Consider the following 10812-nt stretch of genomic DNA (forward strand, 5'->3'; position numbering starts at 1 on the left):
ATTTCCATATCTATCATGCCATAGTTGAGTTTCACTTTCACTGAGGCTTTCGGACGGTTTGGAATGATAACGGGTGCATAGATAATGTACATTCTATTAGCGGACATTTGTGTTGACATGATTAACCCTCTTTCTTCATGAAACACTTTACACATATCTTTACGAAACATAATTGTGAGATTTTTACGTTGAAACGGCCCTATACTCAACAAATTATTACCAAGTCCGGGCAAATAATGAACATCGGTAATAACTTGTGTAATTCCTCCAATGAACAACCTTAGATTCCCTTTTCCCATAACTTGCATCTTTGAATCATTTCCTAATTTCTTGATGATCAAAAACTATCATCAAAGTCAAACAACCATTCTTTTGTTCCTACGATATGATTGGTACGGCCCGAGAATCAAGGAACCATACCTCATCAATGACTTGATTTGTGAATTCTTGCTTTGCCATTAGCAACATCTCTTCACTATCATCAAACTCGGCATAGTTAGCATCAGGTTTCCTCCCAAGTGGGACACTCACTACGATAGTGCCCAAGTTTGTGGCATTTGAAGCATTCAATGAGATCTTTATTCACTCTTCCTCTACCACGCCCTCCACGTCCTCTACGACCAATTCTTCCTCCTTTGCCTGCCATAGCCTCTTGCGGATTGAGAAATCTTCAAAGCTTGTTCCTCTTCTTTTGCTGTTGTCCTTGCATTCTTTGTTCATGAACAAGAAGACTGCTTTGCAATTCATCTACACTCGAAGTAGTTACATCATTGGATTCCTCAATTGAGCATACTACGTAGTTGAATTTTGGCGTCATAGAACGCGAGAACCTTTTCCACAATAACAATCTGTTCCAATCTTTCACCATGTGAAGTCATGCGGTTTGCAATTGCAAGAGTTCTTCCAATGTAATCATTCACGAGATTCACCTTCTTTCATGGAAAGAACTTCAAATTCACGACGAAGCGTTTGCAACCGAGCTCCACTTCACCTTTGTAGAGCCTTGATATTTTCTACGCATAGAATCCCAAATATCTTTAGCGATTATCACGAACAAGAATCATTTCCATGATTGAACGATCAATGGATTGAAACGAGATAATTCTTTGCCTTCAAATCACGAAGTTTGCTTTAATGCAAGTCTTCTCTATTACGGTGTTGCATTTGGAGGAGCAACGGTAACACCGTGTTCGATCGAATTCCAATACTCTTTCGAACGAAGAAGATTCTCCATCAACATGGACCAATGGTCGTAGAAACCATCAAACTTGGGAATTGCGAGGTTGAAGAAACGAGGATGATTCCGTCATTGTTGAAGCTAGGGGAAGAAACTGCATGAAAAATGAGGAAGAAGATGATCGAGCCGCCGTAACTAAGCGAAAAACCACCGTAACTAACTATCACCACCGTAACAAACTTTCTCTCTCTTGTTTCTATCTTTCTCTCTCTCTCTCTCTCTCTCTCTCTCTCTCTCTCTCTCTCTCTCTCTCTCTCCAAATGAAACTGCGTTTCTTAATGAATTTGGAGGAGAATACGAGACCCGGTTTAGGCTCTGATACCACTTGCTAGAATGGTAAACTTCTCATTGTTATTTCACTAAGAGTTCAGCCTATATATATAGGCAAGGGTACAAGACTTGTGTTGCAAGAAACTACACATAACAAAGGAATCTATTTTTCTTATTCTATCCGGCTTTTGGTTTCATGTGAAGGAATCTATAGATAGGAACTAACTCTTGCCGACAATTTGTTAAGGGGTGTTGTCAACTTTCTAGACATGAACAACGACACGGTACGCCACATTGACATGCTAATAATTTGAAGGAAAAAAATCATATAATTTAGTGTAATTATATATGTGGTTGTCGTGTCGGTGTCCGAACCTTTGGGAAACCTAATTAGAGGAGCGTCTTCTACGAATGAATACTATAGTTTACAATCAAGTCGAGTACGAAACATTAATCATAATTATGGCTTGCAAAAATTGGCAAAATGGCGAATCACTCTCAACGTAAAAGGAAGAGTGTTTTCATACATATAATAGAACGAAACATAATTAAAAACTAATAAAACATATAGTACCGAGATAGTCGGCAAGAAGGTTTTTTGACACATGTCTTGTCCTCTGGAAACTTTGCAATTTGACTTCGAATCATTTGCTCGACATGTGGTTGAACAAACATGTGAGTACTATCCAATATATGTATTATGAATTTGTCGGATGTAGGGAGTGAAGCATTCATTTTAATGATAAATTGAGCCATTGGTATGTCAACGCACAATCAACAAAAAGAATACAAAACTCAATGAATGAATGGAATTAAAAAAGTATTGTAGAGAATCGATTCCAACAATTGAAGGTTCAAATTGAAAAGAAAAGAAACGAACAAACCGGGAAATAAAGACGCCTTTGGTTGCATTCACCATGATGAATCGCGATTTGGAATAGAGATCTGCAATGCTTGTATATATATAACAACCGCTGATTATTTATTTATAGAATTAACAAAGTAAAAGACGTGTCTTGTTTTTTATTTTAAGCAAAAATAAAAAACCGTTATTTATGGATTGCACTCGTGTGGGTCGATGTGATGACCATGACTAATTCAACTCAACTTTGTGATACAACTAAAAAGAATATTTAAACACAAAAAGATGCGGAAGAGAGAATAAAAATAGTAATTTTTTTAAGGTTAAAAAAAAATAGTTGAATTGACATATATGTCACACTTGTATCGATCAATGTGACATTCATGCCTTTAGGGTACACAAATGGAGTCTCTTAGTTATAGAGTAAACTAGACTCTCGACCCGTGCTATCGCACGGGTTTGTTAGAGTTGAAGACTTAAATATTTTTTCAACAATTGAATTTTAATATGATATTAACATTCTTATATGATATGTACATTTAAATTGGGAACAAATTATTGAGCTCCAAAAAGTTACATTGAGCCTAGTATTTTCAATCCTCAGGTTGTACAACAAATGAACAAAGTATTGATTAGGAACCATACAAAATAGTGCAGCTGAAATATCATTATTGTTCTGCTATATTTTTGTTTCAACCGATCATAAAATGAGGTTTTAAAAAACTGTAGTTAATCGATATCCATTATTGCACCTATCATTTTCATTTACGATGCACAACACCTAACAAAACAAAAGTTTTTCTTCTTTTTCCTTGTTGGGTTGGATAGTTTGTTCCTCCATTGTTGTACCTTTCTCTTTTATCTCATTTAATTCTTTTTATTTGATTTAATATATACAAAGATAATAGTAATAGTACATTTATCATGGGTAAATATTGTCTCATTGTTTTAGTGATCTTCGAGTGTAACAGAGAATACCACTCATCAACCAATATGTCGGAAAAAAAATTATCAAAATGCATCCCCATGCCAAAATGCCATAAAAAAAAAGTAGCATACTTTGCACAACACGTAATCAAAATAAAATGCATCCCCATCCCAAAATGCCATAAAAAAACACAGTCATCTCTCCTAAATAAAATATTGTTCAGTCTGCAAAAGAGGTTTGCATGCTCCATTGCCAATATGTGTGACTAATCCAGGTCGAAGCTCCAAACTGTGGAACGATCCTCTCATGTATGGTGTTGCTATTGGATGCTTCGGTTACTCCAAGTTTGATAGACAATTCTTTAAAGAACCTTCAATAAGGCACTATATCATGAAGAGGGAAAAATTAAAATTACATCTAAATGGAATTAGAATCACTTTTGTTGTTCAAAAAGTGAAATGCAAATTAAAATGCAAGGCAAAGAAACATGTGAGATATATAAAAGCAAGAAAAAACAACCAACCTTTTAAACTCAACAAAGCAGCTGCAACTTCTTCTTTGTTGTATACTAGTATAAATTAAATGTTTGAGTTTTAAATGTTGTAGAGATGGAATGTTTGAGTTTTAAAGGTTGTATACCAGTATAAATTAAATGTTTGAGTTTTAAAGATTGTAGAGATGGAAACGTGAAAAATTCTCACACTCACACCATATTTATATACATGAGCGTTCATGTTAGAATAAGTTAGTGGAGGCAGTTATAGTATTAATTAATGGAGGTAGTGATAAGGTTTCAGCTGTCACCATGCAGCCTTAGAAATACACTTCTTGAGTCACAAAAAAAAAAAAAACTACCAACAGGAGGTTATGGGAAAAAGAAACCACTTGCATTAAAAGCATGTAATTTACAAAGCATGTCATTAATTGATTAGTTAGGAAGGCTAACCGTGTTTTTCAGTAAGTCATTAGCGCCAAAGATAATAGGATTAGGGTTTTGTAATCTTGCTTGCATTGAACCTTAGGATTAGATATAAAGTAGATAAACAAATACCTTTGAAATTCGAAAAAAAAAGGCAAACAATCTTTCTTGAAATCATTAAATGTTAAGCAACTTGTCTTCTCTAAGTTTTATGTATGTTTTTTTCCATACGTACGTGACAGTTGATTGTCTACGTGACCTTTGCTACGTGATATGACATGTCATATAAGTTACATGGGGATTTTGCTTAGTTTATCATTTTATTTTTAAATTTGAATTTTTTAAAGTTTACGAGCAAATTCCCTCTTGAAATTGTATACTTGTATGCAAAATGACCCTTGACATTAATCAAGTAAATTTGCCCATGTAACAAACAATTTTCTCATTTTAAAGAGAGTGCTAGCAACACTCTCTTTTTCAACACTCTCTCAAACACTCATTTTCTCATTGGTTTAAACCAAGGTGGGTCTCACACATTGGAAATGGGTTTCACTTAAAGTGGTGGGACATACATTAATTTCACCCAATAAGAGAGTGAGTGTTAGAGAGAGTGTTTAAAAGAGAATGTCCCTAGCATTCCTCTTTTATTATATATACTAGCGAAAAGTCTTTCTGCTCTTTTTTATTGCGTTAACCTTTGGAAATTATTAACGGTTTTTTTTATTTTTATGAAATTTTTATTTTGATTTAAACTAAAAATATAAATGTTTGTTGTTTTCAATTTATAACAAACCAAACTAATACGATTATATATTTCAATAACACCAACAATATAAAAAATATATATAATCTATTTTTTTTAATAACATCAACAACGATCTTTATTATAGAAAAAATTGGTTAAGGGTATAATTGAAATAATGAAAAAAGTAAGTATAAATATAATCATCTAGTTTGTTACACTTTTTAAATGATAAAGCAAAAAAAAAAACCATATATATATATATATATATATATATATATATATATATATATATATATATATATATATATATATATATATATACACACACACACACACACACACACACACACTAACTTACACCCACCTAAAAACACTAAGGTGCAAGTTAGCAAGCTACACCCACTTATATTTTACTAAAATACCATTTTGTTTATATTCTAATTAATTTTAAATAGAAGCGGACTTTTGTAACTAGCTTAAGGAAATATATATTCTCCTATTTTTACGGCAGATTTTCAGGGACTTTTGATTACTTGTTTTTAAGGATTCCGATTACTTTTTTTTTAGTAGACATTTGCATGCATAAACAAACCATCAGTGCATTAACTAGAGAAAAAAAAAAGTAGTTTATGATTAATGTCCAAAACAAAAACTCTAGTTGATAATTATTAAGTAACATTTTTGTTTTGGAACATTTTGTTAATTAAGACACAAGTGAAAAACCTTACCCACTAGTTTGAAAGAAAAGAACCTTCAGTAATTAATGGATAACGTTGAAAAAGAGAAAAAAACTTCAGTAATAAGTGGGTAACTTTTTTGTTTTTGTTTATAGTCATATGGCTTTAGAACATATACAAAACATCCTTAAAAAAAATGTACTGTGAGGTAGCAATATTTTGTTTGTTTAAGAAATAAAATAAAAGCAAATTTACAAGTTTGTCCTTTACTTAAAATATATTTTAAAAGGATAGTAGTGGGTTTTTGGTAAAGAACTAGTGGGTGTAGCTTGCTAACTTGCACCTTAGTGTTTTTAGGTGGGTGTAAGTTAGCAGCCCCCATATATATATATATATATATATATATATATATATATATATATATATATATATATATATATATATATATATATATATATATATATGGGTTAATACCCCTTTTAGTCCCACTGCAATATGAGCGAAATCCGGTTTTAGTCCCTGTAAAAAAAAAAGTTTAGATTGTCCCTATTATTTGAGATTCTTCCACTTTTGGTCCCTCATTAAAACATGTCGGCAGAACTTGCCGAGTTGGCAAGCCGGCGGGAAATTATTTTTGTTTTCATTTTTTTTAATTAAACACGAGATGCCACTTGGATTATTATTATTTCAAAATTACAACAATAATTATTATTTCAAAATTAAATTAAAAATTGAAATTATAAATTGGATGTCAAAACCACTAGATTCATTTTTAGTCCCTCCAAATTCCATCTTCTTCTCATTCTTTCTTGTTCTTCCCGAAACGTGAATCAAACAAGAAACGGCAATCACTAATCACTTCGAAAGGGAACGATTGAAGAAAGAAAACAAAGTTTCATACTTTCGGACTTTGGAAATCAACGGTCAAGATTTGTTTCGATCCTTAAATCGACGGTCACGAATAACTTCAAAAGGGAAAACGAGCGGTGAAGATTGAAGGTACGTTTCTTCCCAAGCTTTTGATTTTTGAAAAAACGGTCATGATTCATGCATCTTTCTTAGTTTGTTAGCTTTTATTACGGTTTTTTTAGGGTTTTTGAACAAACATTAATACACACATATACTCGTCTCATTTACGGGTATGGGACTATTCATTGTTGTTTTTCACCATGGTGGTGAGTTTGTAAAAGAAGACACAATGTTTTACGGGGGTGGGATGGAAAGCTGTGATTCTTGGGCAAGACTCGGACACATGGTCGTATTTTGAAGCTTTGTGGATTTGGTGAAGGAATGGAAGTATGATAAATCGACCTTTAGGTTGTGGAGGAAGATAGAGGGAGTTGATGAGGGTTTCAAGCATGTCTTACTTGATGGTGATATTAAAGCTGTTGGGATACAAGCAATGATCACGGGAATGGATGGACACATGTATGTTGAGCACAATGTGAGTAGTAGCTGTGAGTAAGTATACGAACCTAAGTGCATTGAGTTGATGAGGTACGAAGATGATGGTGATGATAACGGCGGTGAGGATGAAGCAAGAAGGGTAAGGTTGGATGACGGTGAAGAGGAAAGAGCATTGGGGTTGGATGATGGTTTTGGTGTTTTTAAAGTAGAGCAACCTGCAAATGGGAGCAATAGGGTGGTGATAGGAGGCCAATCTTTTAGGTTAAAGATTGTTGCTAACAAGTCTCCAGGGCAAGAAAGGTGGTGCTTGATAACTTGAAAGGGAAGTTTGAAAGTGAAAGTTCCGATTTCTATGGCACGTGGTTCTACAAGTGTGCTTGATCCGAGAAGATGAATATGTGTACGATGAATTGGGCAGCTACGACCACGATGCTTGAGAAGATGGAAAGGGTCCAAAGTATGTGAAATATAGGAAGGAGCGATTGAGCAAGAGTTATGAGTTCGGGTTGGGTATGGAGTTTAGTTTTACGGATGATTTTAAGGATGCCATTAGGGAATGGAATGTATTGAATGGGCACCACATCAAGTTTCTTAAAAATGATAACATAAGGGTGAGGGCGGTATGTAGGGAAGAATGTGGGTATTTGGCTTTTGCGGTAAAATGGGTGCCACCCACACATACCAAATTAAAACATACAACAAAGACCACACGTGTGCAAGAGTAACTAAAAACAAGTTTGCCTCATCCAAATGGGTTGCCAAAGATGTCATTAAAAAACTACGATCGATAAAGAGATAAGCATCCCTACCATTATGAAAGATATGAGGAGAGATCATGCAATGGGCATAACTAAAGGCGGGGCATGGAAGGCAAAGAAAATTACAAAAGCGAGTGGTTGAAGGTGATGCATCAAGACAATACTCTATGTTGTGGAGGTATGCTTTGCGAGTTGAAAAGAGTTTGTGCGGGAAACAATTGCAAAATTAACATGGAGAGGCCAGCCCCTACAACTGCAACCAAGGTTTAGTCGTTTCTACTGCTTTGATGGGTGTAAACAGGGGATTCACTACTTGCATGTAGACCATTTATTGGTGTTGATGGGTGTCATACGAAGATAAAATATGGAGGTCAGCTGTTGGTGGCTGTAGGGAGAGATCCAAATGATCAATACTTTCCTTTAGCCTTTGGTGTTGTTGAGATAGAAACAAAGGATTCATGGAGTTGGTTTCTTCGATTCTTGCTAGAGGATGTAGGACAAGACAAAAGATATGTCTTTATCTCGGACCAACAAAAGGTATTAATTTCTATAGCTTTCATTATAGTTCTATGCTTCAATAGGGTATATCTGTGAGTATGCTTCTATTCTAGTATGCTTTATGTAGTAATAGAGTAGATCTGTGAGTATAGTAGATCTTTTCTTGTAGATCTGTGATATAGTATATACGTGTATTACGGGGACTCATTCAAGTGCTTGAAGAAAAAGCTCGGACATTGACCATAGGTTGTGCTTAAGGCATTTGTATGCCAATTTTAAGAAGAAGTTTGGAGGAGGAGCATTGATTAGAGACTTGATGATGGGTGCTGCCAAGGCTACATATTACCAAGGCTGGGAACGAGAAAATGAATGAGCTTAAGAAGGTAGACAAAGATGCACAGGAATGGTTGATGCAACATCTAACTAAAGGTTGGTGTAAACATGCTTTCGGTTTTTATCCAAAATGTGATGTGATAATGAATAACATTAGTGAGTCTTTTAATAGCACAATCCTAGTTGCTAGGGACCAACTGTTCGACTATGTGTGAATGGATAAGAAACTATCTAATGAATAGGATGGTAATTGCTTGTAGTAAACTTGATAGGTGGCAACATAATGTAATGCCAAATCCTAGAAGAAGGCTAGATAAGGAAATAGAATTTAGTGCTCATTGGGTACCAACCTGGAGTATAGATGAGAAATATCAAGTCAATCATACCTTTAATGGTCAAGGTTTCATTGTTGATGTTGCTAAGAGACAATGTTCATGTAACTTTTGGGAGCTAGTAGGAATTCCTTGCGGGCATGTTGTGGCTGCACTTGGGTATAAACAATTGAATCCTATAAACTATGTTGATAACTATTACACAAGAAAGACATATGCACTCTGCTATAGTTTTAATGTTTCTCCTATCAATGGGGAAGAAATGTGGCCACATGTGGAAGTTGAAGACATGCTCCCTCACGAGTTTAAAAGGGTCCAGGGTAGACCTAAAAAACTAAGGTTCGGGGAACTTGGTGAAGGTGGTGGGAGATTTAGGAGACCAGGAGTAGCTTATAGATGCACTACTTGTGACAAATTTGGGCACAATGCTAGGAAATGTAAAGAAAACCGAACCCGGCTGCGGCGAAAAGAAAGGTATATGCATATGTTTAGAATTTCACTTAAATTGACTATATACATGTTCGATTTGGTCGATTTTGTATTCATGATTTGTATTCATGATTTGTTCGAGAAAACCTGCTAAAAGGGGCAGAAAGTGAAATTTGATGTTTACGAAGCGAAGTAGCTGGTGTTGTAGAAGAAAATGTCATTGGTGCTACGGATGCTACGGATACTACATTTGATGTTGATGATGAAGCATTTTTTGATCAAGTTATTATCAACAATCTTGATCAACTAGATGTTGTCAACAATGTTGTGTCCCGGGCAAGTAATGCTTCTCGGTCAAGCGAGTGTGTCTCGGCCAAGCAATGTTTATCGGTCAAGCAATGTGTCAAACCGGACAAAGCGACCAAAGAAAAAGCAAACCAAGCGGCCAAAGGCTATGTCGGCTCCAAAGGTGCCAAGCCTCTTGCTATGTTAAAAAGTATGTCACTTCCTAACCTCGAAGCCAAAGCCTACTACCACAGTGAATTCTCCCACCTTGAAGAAAAGATGTAGTGAGAGATTGAAGAAAGTGAAGAGGCTTAAGAATATTGATGGACTGGATGTTCGCTGATCAACCTATGACAATTGATAATGATGAAGAAGGCTGGTGTTATGACCCAAGAGAGTGTTCTTCTTGTTCTTTGCTAAAGTACTTGTTGTTGCCGGACTTGGTGCTGCCTTAACTATATGAAGCCTTGGGGAGAACTATCTACAAGATCTACAAGATCTACAAGATCTACAAGATGCTACATGATGTAACTTTTTGGTACGACTTATGCGGTAGATGTGCTACTATGTAGTTGTTTTTGGTTGTCATATACACTTGTTGTGCACTATGTTTTGGAACTAGTTGCTTTCATTTTAATTTATGTTTTATGCTACATTACATGCACTTGATGTGCTTTAATTTGTAATGAGACATATGCACATAATGTGCTTTATTATGTTATAACTATCTTTGTTATGTTTATTTGAAACAAGTTTGAATTAGCAATGACATTTTTCTTCCAATTCATATATAAAGCACCATACAAATGAAGAAATTTAAGGCATTATGTAGACAAAATACATAATCAATTCATTCATAATCAGTGAAGCATCATACAAAGTTAAGGCATTACATAGACATCTAATTTGTTCCAACAATTGAACCAAAATACAACCTACGAACAATAAAACACTAGAACCAACATATGCTTATTAAGCTAGGTTGAAAGCAAGCAAAGAAAACCCGAGACATTAACAATGCCATGAACAACCAGTTGTTCTTCTTCTTCTCGGCCTCGTATTTCTTCTTCAACTTCGTTACCTTCTTCGACTCAAGCACCTGCCCTATTTCTTGTACGCATTCTTTGCCAAA

General features: G+C 35.1%; 1 protein-coding gene and 1 pseudogene across 1 annotated transcript; one reads left to right on the top strand and one right to left on the bottom strand.

Annotated features, from left to right (window-relative positions):
* Positions 1–1957: 1957 nt before the first annotated feature.
* Positions 1958–2278, bottom strand: LOC146922365 (general transcription and DNA repair factor IIH subunit TFB5 pseudogene; annotated as a pseudogene).
* Positions 2279–8841: 6563 nt separating this feature from the next.
* Positions 8842–9965, top strand: LOC146922366 (uncharacterized). The gene is made up of 2 exons (XM_085711521.1): positions 8842–9440; positions 9584–9965. The coding sequence occupies exons 1-2, from the start codon at positions 8842–8844 to the stop codon at positions 9963–9965; spliced, it is 981 nt and encodes a 326-aa protein (XP_085567647.1).
* The last annotated feature ends 847 nt before the right edge of the window (positions 9966–10812 follow it).

Source organism: Medicago sativa, chromosome 5 (genome assembly GCF_051527215.1).
Source record: "Medicago sativa cultivar Bolivia chromosome 5, Bolivia_mono, whole genome shotgun sequence".
Lineage (NCBI taxonomy): Eukaryota > Viridiplantae > Streptophyta > Magnoliopsida > Fabales > Fabaceae > Medicago > Medicago sativa.

Coding starts and splice junctions, on each gene's coding strand:
- LOC146922366 (XM_085711521.1), top strand. CDS start 8,842: ATGTGTGAATGGATAAGAAACTATCTAATGAATAGGATGGTAATTGCT. Junction 9,441..9,583: donor CGGCTGCGGCGAAAAGAAAG/GTATATGCATAT, acceptor ATGTTTACGAAG/CGAAGTAGCTGGTGTTGTAG.